At 42.8% G+C, this 23,459-nt stretch overlaps 1 protein-coding gene across 6 annotated transcripts in view; it reads right to left on the bottom strand.

Annotated features, from left to right (window-relative positions):
* LOC143026453 (uncharacterized) overlaps positions 1-23,459 on the bottom strand; it is a 232,385-nt gene that overhangs the window by 21,300 nt on the left and 187,626 nt on the right. For 3 of the 6 annotated variants that reach the window (XM_076186868.1, XM_076186867.1, XM_076186865.1), the window contains one exon: positions 20,587-20,664. In XM_076186868.1, coding sequence (XP_076042983.1) covers positions 20,587-20,664 — 78 coding nt within the window. The remainder of the gene's footprint in view (positions 1-20,586; positions 20,665-23,459) is intronic. The other 3 variants (XM_076186870.1, XM_076186869.1, XM_076186866.1) reach the window with 1 other exon arrangement.

Genomic DNA, 23,459 nt, shown 5'->3' with positions numbered 1-23,459 from the left:
CTCGAGTACTATGTGCGAGTGCGAGTGCTTTGGAACACATCCTTCAGTGGTACCCAATCCGTTACTATGCAGGCCAGGAGTTATGTGGAGGTTATGGGGCGGTGCGAGTAGCTGTGGTAGTTTTCGCCACTGTGACAGTAGTAGTAGTAGTAGTAGTAGTAGTAGTAGTAGTATAAGTAATAGTAGAAGTATTGTGTGCCTACAACAAAATAGCTCTGATTACAGCAACCAAGGTGTTTGTTACATTCTTTCTGTTCTTCACATACTCTCACACTACGTTTGTTATTATTTCTTTTTCTAAATGTAGAAGGGGTTTAAGAATTGGAACGAATTCAGGTTCAATCATCGACAGTAACAATAACTGGAGAAGCAAAGCCAGTATAAGATAATGACAATATAATATGTCGCATGCAAAGTAATAGCTGAAGTAGTAATAACAACAGGTATAGACGTAAATAAGGACAATACGAGAAAAAATCTAGTTAGGAAAACTAGACCGTATGACATTATTAACGGCGTAACTACTAGATGTCTTGGTAAGGGTAGGATAGTACAAGGATATTACTAGTAGCACAGTAGCATACAAGAAGAACCAGGATGTGTACAATGAAGCAAAGAAGGTAGTACATACCAAAGAAATAACACGATAGGAAGCAGTGATGATATTAGTGTGATGCATTGAGATATTTTTGGGTGTCGATAGAGGTGCAAGGAGGTAGCGACGGTGTAAAAGGTAAAGACAGCAAATGACAAGAGTATTGGTTCTAGTTGTGTTAGTGATGATAAAAGTAGTGATGATGATATTAGTAGCAATTGTGATAACAGTTGTGACGTAGTAGTTGTGGTGGTGGTGATAGTGATGATGATGATGATGATGATGAGGGAGGATTTTTGACAATACTTATAGGGGAAGGGCAAAATCGAAAAAGAAAATGAAGGACAAAGATTGGAAAAATAAACGAAGACAGGTCAGGTCAAGAGATGAAGACAGATAGGAAATACCGACTAGGAACGAGGAAGACGGGGAGGGGGAGGGGGACAAGGACGAGGGGGACGAGGAGGAGGAGAGGAGGAGGGGTCGAGGAGGACGGGGAGGGGGGAGGCGGTGTGTGTTGGGGTTAGGGAGGGCAGAAGGAAAGAGAAATGAAGGGAACAAGAAAAAATAGACAAACACTGAATACTGAAGACGGGAGAAAAGTACAACGACGAACAAGAGAATGGAGGAGGAGGAGAAGGATCAAAATGGGAGAAGGAAGAAGAGAAAGAGGGAGAGGAATGGGAGAAGGAAGAAGAGAAAGAGAGGAGGAGGAGGAGGAAGGAGAGTGAAGGAGTTGATAAGGCAGAGGAGAATAAATGACAAAAAAAGTGAATAAGGTGGAAGAGGAAAATGTAGGAGAAGCACAGAGAGCATTGTGTGTGTGTGTGTGTGTGTGTGTGTGTGTGTGTGTGTGTGTGTGTGTGTGTGTGTGTGTACATACACTACACATATCAGCGAACATGCAAAATACGAGGTTCTCTCCTGTCCACACACACACACACACACACACACCATTGCGTGGATTTCAGGTACAGATTGGATGGGAAATATAATCCAGGACCAAAACATAAATGGATTTAAGGCAAAGCTTGATAAGTGGAAGCAGGGAAACGGGACCCCATGAGCATAGGTCCAACCCCATATCCGAAGTAAGTACAACTACCACCACTATACTACTACTTCTACCACCACCACCCCCAGGTCCTTTTCGTGCTTGGCTGGACCCCTGTCAAGCAAAAGATTTCTCGGAAAGGGCCAAGACGTCTTGCTGATTGCTGCCGTTGTCATTGTCGAAGGTGATTTGCCTCCTCTGGGGCCACTTGACCACTTGGCATCGTCTTGGCTCTCTCTCTCTCTCTTTCTCTCTTCTATGGCGGATCCGTGTGTATGCGTGTAATAAATAACGTATAGATAATACAGTTCAAAAATGAGCTAAGAAGGACACTGGACATTAAGATAATTTTAATCTCATAGTGCTCATTTACATAAACAAACATACATACATAGATACATTGGCACAAACGCACGCATGTGTACAAACAGTAGTTATCATACATGCGCATACATGCTCTCCGACACACGTACATGCCCAGGCGCGTGCACGTACATACATACACACACACACGCACGCACACTCCTCTTCATCCTGCCGACAAAAAGTCTTACATAATTCTTGAATGGGGGATATAATTCCTACAAATTCCCGTTCTCTCGTTTGGTTGTTAGAAGTTGAGGTGAAGACTCCGGAGACATGACGTCATGTCGTCTTGACACGTCGACTCGCGACATTTCCGAAGCCACGTTCTAAGTACAGTTGATGAATAATAAAAAAGTTTGGATGAATCGCCATCTTTATACCCTTCCCATTTGTGAATTGCCATTAATACTAATATATTAAATAAACGTCATAAACGTAAATGTAACAAAGGTAATAAACGTAAAAGTTAAATAATATTAGCCGACAGTTTTAAACATTTCCAATAGTCTCAGGGCAGACTGAGAACAAATACGTAAATCTAAACTCGTTTGCCTAACACCCACAAACCATTTTATTCATCTGGGGTTAAGTTTATCCATCGACACTCGAAGGATAAAATTTTTTACAAATCCATCCTCAACCCACTTGAGAATCAATGATCGAAGAAATATGTAACATATACTGTAGCCTTTGGTACGATATGGTTGGATAAACTACAATGAATTTTTTTTATTTGCCATCTTTATATCCTTCTTACCGGAGCATCAACGATGGAAATAAATATGTAAAAATATGAAACTTATTTTATAGCCTTTCATACAATATGGTTTGATAAGCTACATAATAAAAATGTCTAATTTGCCATAGTAATACCCTTCCCAATAGTAATCGAAAAATATATACGATATGGTTTGATAAAATACGACATAATATTAATAATAATAAAATCTGAATTGGCATTTAATACCTTACCTACCCGAGAATGAAAGATCGAAAAATGATAAGCCGAAATATAAAACTGACATTATAGCCTTTCATACGATATGCTTTGATCTATGTAAACAGCATAGGTACTGTTTCGTAACTGATTTAGAAGCGGGCAGTTAGCCAAGCTTTCTAAATTATGACTGGTTTTTTTGGAGACAAAAGCCTGGAACTACAACTTTCATTTTTGTTTTTTTCGGGACAGTTTCCCCAATCTAAATTTCCTCTAAAGACATTACCCAATACGTTGCCACAACAAAAGATATAATGTCGTCAATATCAGAGAGCCTCCTAAGATTTTATCAAATGGCAATGGATAATTAGTAATATAAATTTGAGATGCTGCCCAAGAACACAAAGAGCGAGATAAAATATTCTAACACAAATCTACTAAAGTAATATAAATTTGAGATGCTGCCCAAGAACACAAAGAGCGAGATAAAATATTCTAACACAAATCTACAAAGAAGGATTTCCCCCTAAATTGGATCAAATCAACTGGCGAAGATAATAAACATAAAAATAAAATTAAAAATATTAATCGACAGTTTTTAATATTTGCAATCGTTCCAGGGCAGAAAAAAAAATATAAATATACTTTTTTTTTTTTCATGCCAACAGCAGAGATATTTCATTCGCCCGGGATTCACTTTATCCCTTAGTACTCGATGGATCAATGTCTTTATCAGTCCATCGTCAATCCACGTCAACTGTGACGTAAGAAAGGAGGGGGAGGAGGAAGGAAGGAGGGACGAAAGCCCAAAGTAACTACGAGTATATATTACGTGAGCACATCTTGGACACAAAAGTAAATAGATAAATAAATAAACGAATACATAAAATGAAAAAGATTAAGTTAAAATAAAAATGACTGACCTACACACATCCACTAAACCAAAAAAGGGATGTGTGTGTGTGTGTGTGTGTGTGTGTGTGTGTGTGTGTGTGTGTGTGTGTGTGTGTGTGTGTGTGTGTGTGTAAACTCTCGGGGCATTGGCACTGCGTTAGTGCCACCTTCAGTGCCCCGAGAGAGAGAGAGAGAGAGAGAGAGAGAGAGAGAGAGAGAGAGAGAGAGAGAGAGAGAGAGAGAGAGAGAGAGAGAGAGAGAGATCCGGAATCTTCTTTCTCGGTCACTCCGGGGGGCAACCTGCTTCCCCACACCTGTATTGCACGAACACACTTACAAGCTGCGTCAACATAAGCTGAACAAGATGACACGTCAACAAAGCAAACTGATGCCAGGTCCAGCCTGTGCCGAGGTAGTGAAACAGATGACGATGGGTTGCGTGGTTTCATGAGGATAAGGGCCGCTCAGTCACACCAACTCTTACACGACCCGTTTCCAACCACCGGCTTTGGAAGTCGCTGGTAGTCGGTAATAAGATAGATAAATAGATAGATCGATAGATATATTACAACACATACTGAATAGTCCCAAGTATATATATTTTCATCTTATCAACCACATTAACTTTTTTCCAGTTCAATTCCTTGCATGGGATTTGTGTCGCCGACCGATCGCTTGATCTTCGGTCGAAGGTGGTTGGAAACAGGCCGTAAGCATGGTGTGACTGGGGCTTAAATTTGTTTAAACTGATTCGGTTTATACACTACTGTTTTTCGGCAGCGCACACAAACACACAATCTTGTTTATCTTTATCGTCGTCAACTGAACTTGTAGCAGGATATGTCAAGAAATCATATGTGCGTCTGTGACGTCAGTATTCAGTTTGACTATACGGACGCGATCATGCGGACGAGGAAGGAGAATGGGAAGTCCACAGAAAACGGGATAAAAAAGAATATGAAACCCACAAGAAATGATGTGACTGTGCCTTGCTGCCGGGGTAGTGACCGACCAACTCCACCTCGGGGCCCCCAACATCGTCGCATCTGCGAGAGATACCAAAAGGCCTCGCGTCCACTCGTGGAGACCACGCCCTTCCTGACCCTGGATATGATGGGCGTGGTCCCGTGTGGGCGTCGTGGGCGAGGATGTGCGGGAGGAGGAAAAGGGTAAAGAATATGATGTTCTTGTGTGTGTGTGTGTGTGTGTGTGTGTGTGTGTGTGAATTCACCTGCCTAAGCGTTCCATGATCACAACTCCCCACATCTATTCAATTCACTCAGACATATCCTAGATTTTAACTTTTAACTCTTCAATGCTTTGCGTGTAAATCTCCCGCTTTATTACATCCCTGGTCAACGACCCAGTCGCGAGCCGGAAACTGAATATCCAGGATATTATCATTAAAAATCATAGGGAGTTGTATGTTATTCCTGCGGGTAGAATTACACCAGTGCCACTTCTGGCACAACCCTCCAAGTAAATAAACTAAAAAGAGAAAAAGAGAGCATTGGGCACCCTGAGCAATGTCTCACGGAGGACAAACACGGAAAAACCATGAAAAAAAGTTCACGAACATAAATAAATGTGATTTAAACAAAAAATATTTTCTTTTAAAACATTCACCATTTAACCACACTCCTCTAAAATGAAATTAGATTTGGTTATCTGAAACTAAAATTATTGTATGTACCGAGCTCGTCCTAACTGTAATGTTAATCTAGTTTAGCTCAGTTGTGTTTTAATTAACCTCTGAGGTTTCTCTGATCTGAATAAAACAGTCTGTGGTTACCAGAGAAAAATATTTAAAGATCCTTAATTTGTCTCAACAAGGACCTCAATTTTCCAGACTAAACTGGAATACTCGTCTTTTTGGAAACTACAATTCTACAAACTCTACAACGCACATATTCTTCAGAACAACACACTTTAATCGGCAGTGATTAAACCAACAATAAAGATAAACATTTCCATTTTGGAGTCAAAGAGGGCAATGACACTGTGGCGTCGTGATGAGGGAACTACTTCTGCACGAAATGCTCAGATCCACTGCACTGCTTCAATGTTATTATCATTATTATTATTATCACAATTATTATAAATATTTTTTTTAAGTGTTTTTGCCATTGTCTCCCCTTTTGCCTTTTTCTTTAGGTTATCTTAAATTTATGTCTGGGTCGACGGCCACGGGGAGACAAGGTGTGGGGGGGGGGGGCAAAGGTAACGACACTGACAATGGGAAACGAAAGATGGAGGAGAAAAAAGGAAAACAGAAGAGAAAGGTGGAGGAAGACGATGAGGATTTTTCTCAGCAATATCCTCCACTTTTCTTCATGGGGGGCAACATACTGAAGGGGTGGAGTCACAATGGTAGTAAACAAGATAGCGAGGGTGTGGAGCGATACAAAAATGAAAGTCGTCAACATTCTTTTCCAAAAGAAGGTCAGTCTGCAAGCTTACACGAATGCTGCGTTACTCTGGTCCATAGGGATGTCACTAAAGTCCCTGAAATACTGACTAAATAAGACCTAGCTGCCAATATTCCCATAGGAGTGTGTGGGATGAGAGGGAGACTAGATGCAGGAAGAGGAGCAGACGGAGGAAAAGGAGGGTAGGAGGATGCGGAGGAGGCGTGGGGGGAGGAAATTACGACAAATTCTTCGTTTTTCTTACGTTAGATCGAGCGTTGCATTCCTCCACGCAATCATCCAATACTGTTCACTGACTCCCAAATGTTCCTTCCTTCTCCGTATTCTCTCCATCTCCTCCTCGCGTCATCAAGGAACATGACGAAGGATCGAACGCAGACCACGAGGGCGACCTCGTCTTCGAGGACAAGCCCCTCCAGACCACGAGGGCGACCTCCGCCTCGAGGACGATCTCGTGAGAGAGGAGCATGGCCAGATCAATCATTCCGCAATACCCTCCCAAGGAACAACTTATGTTTAAACCCATAACTACTTTGGTGATAGGTGGAATTGATCCGAGTGGCTGTGGTAGTGGTGGTGGTTTGTGGTGGTGGTAGTAGTAGTAGTAGTAGTAGTAGTAGTAGTAGTAGTAGTAGTAGTGGCTATGGTGGTGGTGGTAGGGGTGGTGGTAGGAATCAACATTAAGTACGAGATGTCTTGTACCTCTCCACACCCTTCCGTTCTCACAGACAAAAGATACGACAGAAAGGAGAGTCAGATAGGGAGAGAGGGAGAGGGAGAGGGAGAGGGAGAGTGAGAGAGAGAGAGAGAGAGAGAGAGAGCAGGGGCTAAGAAAGAACTAAGGAGTGGAATGAACGAGTAAAGAGAAGAGAAGAGAAAAGAAGAGGAGGAGGTTGGAATAACAGGACTTCGAGAAAGGGAAAGGGAAGGATGGATGACTTGTGAGAGGAGAAAGTATCAGAAGGGAGAAGAATGGAGGAGGAAAGGGCAAGAGTAAATGGGGCACGGAAGAGAAAGGAAAGGAAGGAAAAGAAATGGAGAACAGAGAGAATGACGAATAAAACGAAGATGGCGAAAGCGATGAGACTTCAGAAGAGGAAGAGAGGAGGAAGAAGAAGAGGAAGTAGAAAAAAAGGGGGGCGAGGTGATCGATCACCCTGTGTATTCCGAGGACACTGGCCTTCCTGTCCCTGCAATGTAGTCAGCCTTTATTCACGGACGGGAACACGTTTGTCACTGCACGTCCGTGACATGGGAGAGAGAGAGAGAGAGAGAGAGAGAGAGAGAGAGAGAGAGAGAGAGAGAGAGAGAGAGAGAGAGAGGAGAGAGAGAGAGAGGAGAGAGAGAGAGAGGAGAGAGAGAGAGGAGAGAGAGAGAGAGAGAGGAGAGAGGAGAAAGGAGAGAGGAGAAAGGAGAGAGAGAGGAGAAAGGAGAGGGAGAGGGAGAGGGAGAGGGAGAGAGAGGGAGAGAGAGAGAGAGAGAGAGAGAGAGAGAGAGAGAGGGAGAGAGGGAGAGGGAGAGAGAGGGAGAGAGAGAGAGAGAGAGACAGTGAGTGTCAATTTCCTTTATTTCGGTCTAGTTGTGATACGAGTCTACATCGGAACGGACACGCGCGCGCACACACATACACACTGATAACACAAACCTGTAACAGATGTCAGGAAGTATACCCTTCAACATAGAAAGTGTTGACTTGTGCAATACGTTAAATGAAAATATAATCCAAACCAACACTACAAAATAATCCCGAGGCAAGATTTGACAAACGGGGCGAAAGAGACGGTACCCCGTGAGCATAGCTTCAACTCCGTACATTACAATTAGGTAAACACACACACACACACACACAAACACACAAAGTAGAGAAAGAGGTGACTTGTTGGCCATCTACAGAATTATGAAAGGTGTAGAAGTCCTTGATAGAGACAACTTACTAAATTGGGATAAGAGAAACACAGGAGGTCATGGAAAGAAACTCAAAAAGGACAATTATAAAAGAGACAAAAAAAAAAAAAAAAAAAAAACAGCTTTTCCCACAGAGTGGTGGATGTGTGGAACATACTAGAAGAGACAATTGTGTGTGCAAAAACAACACAAGAATTTAAGAGTAAATTAGATATGGCGAGATACAGAGACGGGGCACCACGAGGGTAGCTCCCCTTCCCGTAAGATACTAGGTAAAACTAGATAAACACACACACACACACACACTACGCGTAGTGTCCCCTTATTCTTGTGAGTGTGTGCCTGTCTGACATTATCTTAAAGGTTTCTGCGGTTAGTCTTCCAGAGCCGAGACAACGAAGGAAGTTAAGTATTCAATATTCGTCTACTACCTACACACCCAAACAATCCACAGACCCCAGGATACACGTACAAAAGACGACCCCCCCACCCACCCACCCCCGAGGGAGACAAACATAACGGTAACGAGACATTTTCTCGTGGATGGAGCGAGAGGGAGAGAGGAAAGGATCTGGAAGAAAGGAGGAGGGTGGGACATGTATGAAGGAATGGCAATAGCTAACTATTCGCTCGCTAATTCCAACTCTTACACATAAAGCCTTCTTCCAAATACCCCCCCCACACACACACACCTTGCCCCAAATAAACGTCATACAACTGACAACACCAAAATCCCATACTTTCTTCTGCAGGAAAACACAAGAATTTCAATGATAAAAACACACACAGTTATACTTTGTGCAGTAGAGATATGCATTATTTTTTGTACCCCAGTTTACAAAGTTTACAAACGCTAATCCACACTCCATAGGCCTACCCAGAGCCCTTACTTCTCCATCCATAGACGCGAGAAAGTGTGTAAACCTAGAAGACAGACAGACAGAATGAAATTATACAGTTGAGGCCGGGGACAGGCTCAGACTGGGTTACGAAACGCAACCGTTGCCCGTGGGTAGAGCCTACATTCCTCGAGTGACGTCATGTCGGCCGGAAATACTAGCTGCCATTGGTCCACGCAATGAGAACGCCCTTGTATGTAAGCACCCTCGCCAATAGTTCTGCCCCTTTCCTAAGACACAAACTTAAAATCTTCACCTCACAGTCTTATAACTATAAGAGAATGATGATAAAAAGAAGAGAGGAAGTGGAATATCATCTGGGATCTTTGAGCGCGTGTGCAGTCAAGGATTGAGAAAAGGGAAGCTTGTGCACATTTCACAAACGCCCACTCTCCGCATATTCCAGCGACCTGCCACGTTCATACAAATGACACTGAGGCATGAAGAACAGACTAGAAAAAAAGGAAGAAATTGTCTCAACATTCTTCAGACAAAGGAGGTAGCAGACGAACGTGGGTGTAAGAGAGGATAAGTTTGATGTGCACATGGTTACGCGTACACATGTGTGTACACATGCAATCTTACACATACACACGCACATGCATATACATGAAACAAAATTTCAAAAGAAAGTAATTTTGCGTACATACGTGGAGAATAAGAAACGGGACCCAACGACCGTTGCTCCTTTCCTGTATACTACAGTTAAGGAAATACATACTCGAGGTTAGTTCTTGTGTGTGTGTGTGTGTGTGTGTGTGTGTGTGTGTGTGTGTGTGTGTGTGTGTGTGTGTGTGTGTGTGTGTGTGTGTGTGTGCGCGCGCGCGTGTAATAAAGGTATGTTATTTCCAACAAAATCCTTTCCAGACGTTTCCAGGCAAGGCTACAACGCCTTCTGAACGAAATTAGCAACATAACAAATCAATGCATGGGAATGAATGGAACATAATTGTAATGTGTACATATTTGGGGAAACCGTAATACAAAGAAAAAGAAAAACAACTGGATGGAGAGAGAGAGAGAGAGAGAGAGAGAGAGAGAGAGAGAGAGAGAGAGAGAGAGAGAGAGCTGCAAGTGAAACTTAAAACTGTAACAAATTATCAAAGCTATAAAAATAAAAAATAAAATAATATACAGAAAGGTAGTATAAGACAACGAGGCGGAGAGAAAATGTCGCGTGAATTCAAGGGAAATGAAGGTGACATAGGAATAGAAGCAGTGATGACGTCATGTCGAAGCAGAAGACTAACTTGTTAAAGAAAGAAAAATAACGTTGAGACAGTTGAACCCCTACGTATAGATGTACTTTGCAAACAAGAAATACAACAACAATAACAATAACAATAATAACAACAACAATATTCACCAAAGCTGTATCAGTAGGAATGCTATGCTGGATTTTTTCTTTTTCAACGTGTAGAAGAGAATGACATTGGATGTCAAAACAAATACGACGAGAAGAGAACACAAACATTACAAAAGACTCAGTTAGGGATGCATAGTCACTTTGATCAAGATAAATGGAATAAATGTTTTGAAAAAAAAGAAGTAAACAAGTACGAAAAGTTATGCAAGAGTTTTCAAAAGTATGAGAGAGAGAGAGAGAGAGAGAGAGAGATATGGGTGGGCGTATAAATCAGATGTTTCAACCGAAACAAATTGATGAAATGTAAAGACAGGGAGTGAAATAACCACAAAGACAGAGCGTTCAAGGATTTAAGAGTCACACTTTTGGGCCGACTCGAATGTACTGTGGGAAAGGTTGGGGGGAAGAGGAGGAGGCGCACAGAAAGGAAACAGCTGCTGTGCTGACTGGTGGAAAGACGGTAAGAAAAAGGGTAAGCCCAGTGCAAAGGGTGGGTCCTGTGAGAGATAGGGAGAGAGAAAGAGAGAGAGAGACAGAGAGAAGGGAGAGGAGAGAGAGAGAGAGAGAGAGAATGAGAGAGAGAGAGTGAGAAGGGAGAGAGAAAGAGACTGAGAGTGAAGAGGAGAAGCAGAGAGAAGAGAGAGGAGAAACAAAGGAGAGAGACAGAGTAGAGAGACAGATAGTAGAGTAGAGAGACAGAGGAGAAACAGAGGAGAGAGACAGAGTAGAGAGAGTAGAGAGACAGAGAGAGTAGAGTAGAGAGACAGAGAGAGTAGAGTAGAGAGACAGAGAGAGTAGAGTAGAGAGACAGAGAGAGAAGATAGACAGAGAGAGAAGAGAGACAGAGAGGAGAGAGACAGAGAGAGAAGAGAGACAGTGAGAGAGAGGAGAGATAGAAGAGAGGTGAGAGTGTGGGGCTGAAGTTGCGAACAAAAAACAAGGGTTGCTTTATGTCACCGTGGTTGCTTGATATATTCATGAGTCAAAAGACAAAAACAGACAAAACGGAACTGGGTATACGAAGGTGAGAAACGTGTTTCAATCTATATTCTGCTGATGGTGTATAACACAAAAGAGGTGGTGCTAAATCTGGTGAGAACTCAAAGTCAGGTGGAGGGAGGGAGGGAGAGAAATATCACCAAGAGGAACAGTCAAAAATATGTCAAAGCGGGAGAAAAAGTATTAAATAAATAAAGAGACGGAGAGGATTGGATTCACAAACCAGGATGGGACAGGAAAGGACGGGTCGGGACGGGTTAAAACAGGAAATGACACTTTGAGTGATCCACGAAGGGCTCCTGGGGGCGTTGAAAGGTATGATGATGGTGATGATGATATTGGTAAAAGTACTTGCGATACAAAGAACATAAGAGTTGACGTTACTTGCTGTGCGGGAGTAAAATGAGAACAATAGAAAAAGCACGGATACGCGTACCTGAAGAAGCAAATGGATAGATTAATAAAAGACAGGAGGCAAAGAAGGAGACTGAACAAAAGGCCAAAGACGAGGATGGTATACAAAAATAAATAAATAAAAAATAAATTAATAAATAAACTCGAGGGAAAGAGAAGAAGAGACCACAAGTAAGAGACCAAAGAAAAGTTAAAAGTAATTTGGTTATATAGTGTAGGCTCGGTGCTTTAAGAATGCACTAAGACACGATTTTTTATAATTACGACAGTGGTGGGCGCTGAGGTTTACGAAGGAAATGTGTGAAAACTAGTTTACTAACAAAAGTTATTAAAGAATGGAATGGACTTGTAGCCAATATTCACACTTGTCTTTGACTAACATGTAATATGCTTGGCATGCCTTTCTTGCTAAGAGATTATGTTCACCGGTGAGTCATCTCACCAATGTATAGATTTGTTGTAATTTTTTGTTAATAACTTAGAGAAAGAATTCATGAATAAATGTTTTCTTAACCTCTTCTTACCGTCACTATCTATTGGTAAATAATCAGTAATAGTAACAATGTCACTTCAGCCAGCTCCCACAGACTTTGTAACTACGTAGTGAGTGTTGCAGCAATTGGTTGTTTAAAAAGATTAAATAACTCTACGGATAGGGATGACAGATGGTAAGGGATATGGAACTGTCTAGAGTAGGCCTTATGGTCCCTTGCAGCCTCCTCCACTCCTATTATGCAACAGGCTATGGCATGCGAGGATAAAGAATGAAGGAAAAGAAAAAGAATATGCTTACTTATTTACTTGTTCACCTACCAATATATCTATTTACGAGCAACGAAATCTGTTTTATCTATTAATCTATTCAGTTACTTATTCATTTTCAAGCAAAGAATGCTTTGGGTTCGTCCCGACTATGAACACGCTTACTTACCTATTTATTTGGGCTACCCACCCCCCCGTGTAGGGGGAAAAAGCCTTTGGTATATGTATGTACCTATTTAGTTACCTATTCAACTATTTACTAGCAACAACTGCTTTGGCTTCATCCAGACTAAAAAATTAAACCAGAAACAGACACACCAGTCACCGATACTAGAAACTAGGACGAAGACACCCCCTCCCCCCTTGACCCTGAAGAGAGGATGACTTCAGGGCAAAGGCGACTAGTCAGTGCGGCGAGGCACTTACACCAAGAGACGCTTAGCCCTTACCAAATCAATGTCAACGCTTCTCAAAAATGGTAGGACGGTGCCCCTTACAGGACTTTTTTGAGATCATCAGGTAATTATATATATATATATACACCAATCTCCTTCGGCATGGCTAAGAGGAAGACTGTGCAGAGGTACCGTTCTCGACCGCTAATTCTCCGATCCGACTTCGAGTTCCGCCTAGGGCTGGAAAAAAAAATCGCTGCACTGCGACCCAACACTTCAACTCTGGTGGGCAAAGAGATTGTGTGTGTGTGTGTGTGTGTGTGTGTGTGTGTGTGTGTGTGTGTGTGTGTGTGTGTGTGTGTGTGTGTGTGTGTGTGTGTGTGTGTGTGTGTGTGTGTGTGTGTGTGTGTGTGTGTGTGTGTGTGTGTGTGTGTGTGTGTGTGTGTGTGTGTGTGTGTGTGTGTGTGTGTGTGTGTGTGTGTGTGAGGTCACTGCATTACCCATAGATCGGGCCATATGTGACCTCACAGCTCTCGTCCGACAGGGTAATACCTGTCTATAACGAGCCCAACACGTGATCCAAGACTGCGGTGAATCACAGCCATGCAAACAAACAGACGAAACTTGAGAATCGGTCAGCTCTTCCCGGAAATGGCCCGGTGGTCGGCAACCCCCCCTCCGCCACCCCCAACCCCCCACGATCAACATTCTCCCCCTTCTCCACCCCATCCCCATCATCACAATCCTCCCAGATCTCCCCCAGCCCTTATACCAACACGAGTGTACAGTTCATAATCGGGGTGCATCCCCCCACACCCTTTCCCCTCCACACATAACCCTCTCCCCCCTCACTCCTTCCCACTCCTACCCCTCCAGGCTCCCTCGCTCCCACTGCGTCGTGGACAGGTAGACAACGGGATTCGCGTGCGCTCCCACAGCCTACCGCTCCGACTCCTTTAAAAAACTTCCTATTATCAAACTCCCTCTCTTCCCATCCACTCCCTTTCCCCGTTTCCTTCAACATATCCCACATAAACTCATTATGAACCACAAACTCCCGACTTCATCTTCTTTGCAACGAGTTAAAATCTATCTTATGGACCGTCTCTCACCCACTCTGCCCCCAAGCACCCTCCTCCACCTCCCTCCCCTCCCACTTCACACGAAGTCCCCATCCCAACGCCCACTGCCACGAAGGTACAGCACTGCCCAACTCCATCTCTCCCACCACAACTCCCACCCACTCCACAATCCCCCTTGCATCTTCCCACAACCAGGTTATCAAAACAAGTGGGCGATCGATCCAACTCTCTTCAAAAATCCACAGCCTTGACTTGTTACATAAACGAGATAAAGGAATTGGATGGTGTGGCACAAGCTTATGTAAAGGTGGCGCTGTCGGCGGCAACAGGCAGCAGATCTTCACGGAAGGGCGGAGCGGGGCCGGGCCGGGCCGGGCCGGGCACAGGCGAGGGAGGACACGCGCGCACCTCTTGCAAGGACAACACAAGAAGACTATGGAAGGCACGCGACCAGCTGATGGGGGAGGGGGGGAGCAGGGGGCAGGAGAGGAGGAGGGGAGAGGAAAGAGGGAGGAGGAGGGGAGGGGAAGTGGATAGGAGGCGGAGAGTGGAAGAATGGGAGAAAGACAGGGGAGAGGGAGAGGAGGAGGGGGGAAGAATGGAGTAAAGAAAAGGGGGAGGAGGGGAGTGGGGGAGATGGATGGAGAAATGAATAGGGGAGAAGGGGTGAGGGGGAGAAGGATGGAGGAAAGAAAAGGGGAGAAGGGGAGAGGGGGAATGGTTGAAAACAGGGGGAGGGGGAAAAGGAGGGAGAGAAAGAGGGGAAGAAGGGGGGAAAAGATGGGAATAAAAAGAGAAAGATGGGGAGAAGAGAAAAAACTGGGGGGATAATGGGAGAAAGTGGGGGGGGAGAAGAGGGAGGAGTAAGTTTTCGGCAGAAGTCTCGGACGTTTAGAGACTTGACGTTATCTGTTTAGACAAGTTAAAAAACCCATTTAAAAGATAAAACCCTCTTTTACCTACTGGAGAAGAACAAACATGTTAAACTGAAGAAAAAAAAAAGATGGTTCACTTGAATCATTTTCCAAAACACTGCCATGTTGTCATTTCATTTTCACTGCTCTTCCACGCAATCAAATACATGATTGTCGTCTAGCCGCCCCCCACCCCCACCCCCACCCCCACACCCCTGGTACCAGTGTCCAGACAGACGGCACGGAAAGCACCAGGTTCCGGACATGTCTCATGATAACGATAAAGCTACTACCACACTGATAACAGATAAGCACATGATAAGGGACACACTTGTACTGGGAGCCAGCCCACCACTCCCCACCCCCCATCCTCCACTGCCTGATATCAAAATCGATGACAACTGGTATAAAGCCAAATTTAGGAAGAACTACCATTATTCTATTCGTTTATTGATCTACTTGTTTTCGTTTTAATTTTATAAGTCTTAGGCTGTGACGTAAGGCTTATTACGCACCTGTAGGAACTCTTGGGACTATGGCCCTGTTCACACTAGCGGTTTGAACCGCGGCGGTTCAATTACAGTGCAAGTCAATGTAGGCGTACACACACAACTGTGCAGTTATTCCTTGACTATGTAGTACTGCGCGGTTCAAACCGCAAGTGTGAACAGGGCCTTTGACTCCCTCAGGTCTCCCAACATAAACACTCAAAATGTCCTAAAATCTAAGAACAGGACTGCGCAACAAGACCTCGACTCTGTAAGACAACAGCTTCCGTGTTGTGGGTACTTTCACTTTGCCCCAGATGTCGCCAAACGATTTTAATCAAATTAGGATGGTAGAAGAATGTGCGAAACAGCCCAGACGCTTTACATGCACTTGAACACGAGTAATGTGTGACCCAAGCAGTCACCTTTGCCCTAAGCGCTTGGACACCTACAGGCCACTGCTTGGAATCAGTGATAAATGCGGGACTCGAACCCGCGACTAGAAGGATGTGATACACGCGCCACCAGCACAAACGTGCCAAAGTCGAAATCAAACAACTCCGTGTTCTCCAGATTGCATTATCCATTAAACTTGTATACAACGTCCTCTTGCACTGATGCATATGATATCCACTTCCGCTCTTGTTCCAAATTTACAAGCTATATCTACATGTGAACAGTTTTATCAGACGTAGCAAGCAAAAGTACATATCATTATCGATATGTCCGCGTTTACATAATAACCTGAAGGACAATCAAAACGATGAATTTTCAATAAAAAGTTTCCACCAAGGTTCCAAACTTTGAATGAGAGAGAACGCACACACGCACAAATATATATGTAGTTATATACAAATGTAACGACAACATTGCAACTCAACCAATGTGCACCAGGAACCATCGACACAGAACCCAAGTATTACTTATCACTTCTGAAACCTCGTGTGATTTACAATCTAATCACCTTGTTCGATTCCATTACCTCATGTAATTGGTGCCCACCCTTTCCTTAAAAGTAAATGAATAATTAAATGAAAATAGTTTATATGTAGCACTTGCTACAAAAGAGAACTAATAGTATCAATATGCCCGATTACCCTGTGTATAACAAAAACTGGAAAAAAAAAGATTGTGCAATATTGTCAGAATAAGAACTATGGTGTTTTCTTATCTACAGTAGATGCAATATTCACAGCTGCTTATCACCTTAATAGACTCCTATCACAAGGGTGAAAGTAGCAAGGCAGTGCCACATATGAAGAACCACTTCAAAAACAAGTCTCACTATCTATTGTCACAATATTAAGATTTTCCTCCTCTCCTTTTAATACTAATAAGTGTAAGAATACAATCATAAGAACTTTTATATCAATAGTATTATGAATTGCCGGTCACATGCCATACAATTCAACAAGTTGATATTATTTCTGATATAATTGTTTCTTTTTTTCATCTCATTAAAATACAATCATGAGTAACTCATTTTTTTCTGTCATTCTTATTTACCTAAATATTCCATAGTAGAGCAGGCGGTACACAGTGGGTGATGGTGCAATTCTTTGCATAGCTTATATGCCTGGGCATAATTTAGTGAAATCTCTAAGGTGCAATTTGTGATATCGCGGTTTCCATTATACGCGATGTACATTAGGAGAGAGAGAGAGAGAGAGAAAAAAAAATTTGTTTATACATAGTAAATTTTACGTTTACTTTTTCCGTAAGATATTATTTGGTTATGCCTCATTCCCAACTTCATGCTGGTTATTTATTTTTTTTAACTAAACTCCTGTTGGGCCTATGACAAAACTTTCCTAGTTGATGCTTCCTAGTTTCCACACACCAATAACAATAACGAACACCAGTTAAAACACTGAAAGTATTATCATTGGTAATGGTATTACTGATATTACTGATAAAGCTATCATCATCATTATGTATAACATTTTCCAGTTCTTAGTACTAAGTGCGTGAATGAGTGAGTGAGCGTGCGTGTGTGAGAGAGACATAGAGAGAGAAAGGAGAGGAAAATATAAAATAGACATAAAGGCATCATCGTCCTCATAAACCTTTTACAAGGCGCGACAATGACAATTTAAACCATAAATAACGTCTTAATCTAACTAACATTTCAAAACGACAAAGCGTCACGGGTGACGAACACAGTAGGCTTGTTAATTGGCCCATGAGGGTACTCCCCTCTCCCCCGCCACCCACCTCAATTCAAGCGGTGACAGGGGGTGATGATGATGATATAATTTCGTGGTGGTAATACCACACATCCAACTTCATTTTCACCATCGGGGGTGAGGTGCGAAACACGTTTGGTTCTTTATTCTGTCTGTCGCCAGGCGATTTTAATCAAAAGAAAGACGCTTTGTGCTTTTCGAAAGAGTTAAAATATTATAGAGATTACACGACACCAGAACAAATAATATAGAAATATAAACAAATGAATAATAGAAATATAGTGTGTACTTTATCTTATTCCATTATCTTTCGATTCTAGGTCTAGCTGAACGTTGTTCCTCCTTTGGAGTTTAAGAAAAAAATTCGTTCAACCTTTTCAACCCAGTTAAGAACCTTTCTTACACTTAACCCGGTTTAACACACTTTTGTTTAGTCAATGGTCAACCTCGTGGAGAAGTTAACCGCGATTAACCGAGACGGTGGGTGGTGGTAAGTCGGTTAATCTAGGTTAAGTTAAGCGACTGCGATCGAGCTGGTAGTAAAGCCTGACTGATAGGACATTTATATACCGTGATATATTTATATTACGCGTGACGTCACGACAGCGATCTCTGGCCCAAATCCGGTATACTTATTCGAGAGGAAAGCTCGGGTGATGAAGGACAGAAAAGGACGAAGGTCGGGGAATTGGAAAGGACATTGGACTTAAGTGGAAAAATTAGGGAATTGAGAACAGGGAACTTATGTCATTGCTTCTGTCACCCCCTCCCAAAAGAAAGAAAGAAAGAGAGAGAGAGAGAGAGGTTAAAAGTCAACAAGTTTCTGCCAATAGGCACAGTGCCACGGCACAAAGTTCCTTTTGAGAGCCAGTCTTAGGGCACAACTAAGGACTTCGTCGAGAGAGAGAGAGAGAGAGAGAGAGAACGACAGCAACACCTCGGACAGGCTGACACCGCCGCCCCTACTGACGACGCTGGCACTCGGTGCCACGGAGGGGGGGGGGACTGTGGCGGCGTGGCACCGCAAGTGGCCCATCCGCCAGACCGCATCCGGTAGCATGATCCCCTTAACCGTCGCAATGAGATGGATCCGCTTCTACCCCCCCCCCCCGGGCCATCGTCAGTGTAAGATCGGTTATAACCGTCCCCTATCATAGGCTAGCCCTCACCCACCCCCACCATCAAATTTTTTTCCTTCTTATAAAAGTCACGGTATCCGGACTCTTAACGTGTCTCAGTTGACTGAGGATTGACTGCTACCACTGAACCGATCCACCACGCTTACTGACTTCCACTCATTTGTGATGGCGCACTTTGCAGACACTGTTCTGGCCCATGATTTTGCTCTCTCTCTCTCTCTCTCTCTCTTTGAGGGCGAGGTCCCATTCTCGAGGTGCTATGGTCGCCCCAACCTGTTCAAGACAATGACGTACTTTGCATATTGTGTTCTGGTTAACGTCCGAAATTTCACTTCGCACACATATATATGAGCTAAGCTCTCATCTGGGAAGGTAATAGCTGTCGATCACAAGACCAACTAAGTGATCAAAGACGATGGTGAAACACGCACACATAAATACATAGACGATTTTATTCGTCTCGATTAAGCAGTGTGACCATTTTAATGTATGTCCATCAGCATAACAATCGTACCCGATGAATAAAGGCACTCCCCTCTAAATAAACAAATAAATAAATAATTTTATATATATATATATATATATATATATAATATATATATATATAAAATAAAAAATCAACCAATAAATCAACATCAACCCCGAGCCACTAACTTTCACCACCACAACCATCGACTATTATTCCCTGTCCACTGAAATTCATAACATCAATTCACAACTCCGAACATCTCTCCATCACAACCACTGAAATACAGCACACAAACCCTCCCAACATTCTACAACTCCTCCACATCAACCTAAAGGTACGTTTCGCTCAGTGCGATAATCGCTCAACGATGATCGTCCAATGATTATTTAGAGCACTAATTGATGAAGGTGGAAAAAGAAGTCACGGGTCTAGTTCTGAATTTTTTTAGTTTATTCCTGACCGGTTTAGCTCTATGCTTCTTCAGAGGAAGTGAATATGATATGCATAACTAGTTTGTTCTTCATCAACAAAATAAATCGATTTATGTAACCTACCCATCCTTCACCCGCTCTCCCCAACCCTCCTTGACCCCTTCCGTACCGGGTGGTCCTTTCACTTCCTATACCATTTGGCGTCAAACTACTCTATTCGTTTCCATGGCAACGAAGTGCGTCATTACACGCCTTGATTACCTCCTTCTGTGCTGGGCGGTACTCTTTGGCAAAACCGACGCAACCAGTTGCATGAAATCGATCGCAACGGGTTCCAACACTCTGTGAAAGCAGTATTCCCTGTACGCTTGCCCACCAACAATCAGGTACCTGTATTTCTGAAATAACATGTAAAGGAAAATCACATGTTCGTGTCCATACAATACTGAGAATACCGTTTTCACAGCGTTGCAATCGGTTTCATGCAACTGGTTGCATCGGTGTGCTAGCAGACACCTGGTCCCGTTTTCTATAGTATGGCGGATACAGGAACTCTGATTTATACATACGAGACCTGACTTGAAGAAGACAGTTATTTTGTACACATGGTGGGCTAAAATACACGCTTTAGGATGGCCCTAATGTTACCTCCCACACACACACACACATCCTGGAAAACAACTACAATAATAACAACGGATACGACAAAGATATACACGATTATTTATATAAACACACACACACTATAGAACGGGGGAGGGGGTGGACACGATGAAACACCAACTTAGCACTGCGGTCAACCCACATCCGTTATGGCCGCCCAAGTTCTGCAAAGACTCACATGCAACGAAAAGATACTCACCCTTACCCTTCGAGGGTGACATGGCGTCATTTGATCCCTCCGAGTCTTCAGCCTCGAACCGGCGGGCCATCTCACACTCTGAAAAAGGGACAAGGATGGTTAGTCTTGTTATTCCTGAAGGTGGTGCAAGGCTCCTCCTCCTCCACCTGCTCCTCCTCGAGCTTTTCGAAGGCGAGGTGCGCCTTCCTCTCTACGGACCTAGATTGGGGTCAGGTCTGGGGCGCTATGGATTTCCGAAAAAATACAGAAATAATAATAATAATAATAATAATAATAATAATAATAATAGTAAAATAATATTAAAGAAAAATATAATAATAATAATACTAATAATAATAGAAAAAATAAAATAAAAATATTCGTGAATGAAGAACCACCTGCCTCCCTCCACATTACTTGGCTCAAATGCTGTGCAGCAAGGCAAAGCTCCTCCTAACCAGCAAGGCAGCAGGGGCCGGCAGTGGCTTTTTGAGGCATACCAGAAAGAAAAATGAACCATTTCCGTCCACACACCAGCCTGTGTACGTATGCATGCAAGTGTGCGACTATCATTTGAACATATCAACGACTATTCCGACCGATGCTTAACCCCCCAAAAAAAAAGGGGGTGGGTGGGGGGAGGGAGGAGACCTCGTTATCGGCACTGGCAGTTTCCGGTGCCACCGGACGGGTGTCTCAAACGCATGACGTCATTCGTTCAATCATACCGCGGATACGGTCGGCCAACCTCGATACACTACTCACTCCAACCTGACTACATTATATACTTTCTAGAACATTCTAATCCGTGCGCGGGGGTATTGCCTGACTGAGTATTATGTAGACCCCCTCCCCCCCGCGGATCAGAGTCACGTAAATGTCTCTATGTTTGGGGGGGAGGGGGAGAGAGAGAGAAAGAGAAAGAGAGAGAGAGAAAGAGAGAGAGAGAGAATCCACCTTTACGGTGCAATGCTGTCCCTTGGGCTAGAAGCGCTGGTTATCGATAACAAATTTACAATCGTTTTCCTTGCCACCACGTGATTTTATATAAAAGGAAATTCGCCCCCCAACCCCCCGTAGGGACCATCTCTTGCTTATTTCTATATTCGACAAAAATCACGACACACCCTGTAGCTGAGAGAGGCATTTCTTTACAGAAAAAAAAGGTAAAGAATTTTCGCCTTTGGGATATTTTGGATGGTATCCAGTCCTCTTTAAAAAAAAATTCAGTCTTTCAAACGTGCTATTTTGAAAGATGGGCTCGTAGATTCGATCTGTCAGTGCGCTTATAAAAGTGCCTTTTTCAATCATAAAAAAGCAACATTTTGTAAGATGAGCTCTCTGGGTATATCCGCCAGCTCTTTTTACAACCGTTTTTTTTTTCGATCCTTCACAAAAAGAGAAAAAGAGAAAGAGACAAACACTTATTTCTCTACAATTTTTTATGCAATCGATCTGCTGAGAAAAACTGTCATTTCCTCCCAACCATTTAAGCCATTTGACCCCTTGTCAGTGACACATCATCAAGTCCTTGACTGGGCAATAAGTCAGGAGTCAGTCGCTCCCGCCGTTTGCTCCAAACTTCCGACATTTAGGGCAGAAACGCTGGTGAAATATACCCGATAACAACAATTACTATTAAGAACAACAACTTCTGATATTCATCTACACACAGGGCACCACATCGAGATAATTTTCAGTCACAAATGAAATATATTTCAGGTTCAACAAAAAGGACAATCTCGTTTCAGGAGACCCACGGCCCCCAAGCCACCGGCAACAGCCACCGAAATGACCCAAATACCCCTCAATTAATAAATAACATCCCTCAATAAATAAATAAAAAATAAATTATGTCTGTAACTTTGACCTGTCTTAATCGACAATTAAAACCTTAACAAACAAATAAGAAAAAAATAAAAGAACATACAAGTCATTACATTAACCCATCCTACACCCACTCCCCACATTATTCCCGGAACGCTTAACAACTTTTGCCCGGACGCTCTACGAAGCCCCTGCTCACACTAGCGGTTTGAATCGTGTGGAATCCGCAATCAAGTTCAAACTGCGCGGTTGTGTGTGAACGCCTCCACTGACTTTCACTGAAATTGAACCGCGGCGGCTGATACCGCTAGTGTGAACAGAGCCTGATCCTCTTGTCATTTGGATCATAGTTGCGACTTGACCGCTCAACCTCTGCCGAATGAAATCATCTGAAGTTAACCAGAATAAAATTAGTTGAGCAAGGCCACAGTAGAGGCGTTGTTACCATTGCGATGTGTTGATTTTTCGACTTAACATGCATAATGAATCACCTCTTGCAAGACTAATATCGATTATCTTTCCGTGACAACTATTACATAGTCGACCACAAATATGACAAGTATTCAGATTGTATCAGCCATTAAAAATAATAACGAAAATATATAAAAAAAATGCACAAAAACGCACGGGTTTTTTTTTAAACTATACATCCACTTTTCCCCGTTGTCCCTTCTATCCACTACAAAATAATCTAAACAATAATAATATAAATAACATTAATAATGCTATTCAGATGTACATTTGTTTTGGGTACAGCAAATCGAAATTTATTAGTCAATAGAGACAAGATGTTCGACATCTATCAAAACACAGAACGATACCACACACAAAAATTTTAATATATTTAATGTTTTCTTTTTATTATCCTGCTTTATCTTCGCAACGTCAGGCTGAGTTGAGCTCGCTCTTATCGCTGATCAGCTAACGCGTCCCTGAGCGGAAATGATATCACGACCAGGTCGCAAGGGATTTAGGCAATGTCGTTTCAAGGTCAATTAAATAGAAATGGCCGTTTGATTCCTAAAGATTCTCAACCCATGAGTTAATATCTTATTTCCTCGATTATG

The sequence above is a fragment of the Oratosquilla oratoria genome, chromosome 6 (assembly GCF_046742065.1).
Source record: "Oratosquilla oratoria isolate Oo_2021 chromosome 6, ASM4674206v1, whole genome shotgun sequence".
In the NCBI taxonomy this organism is placed as follows: domain Eukaryota; kingdom Metazoa; phylum Arthropoda; class Malacostraca; order Stomatopoda; family Squillidae; genus Oratosquilla; species Oratosquilla oratoria.
The sequence above is the reverse complement of the archived record's forward strand: the minus strand, read 5'-3'. Positions and strand labels throughout refer to the sequence as shown.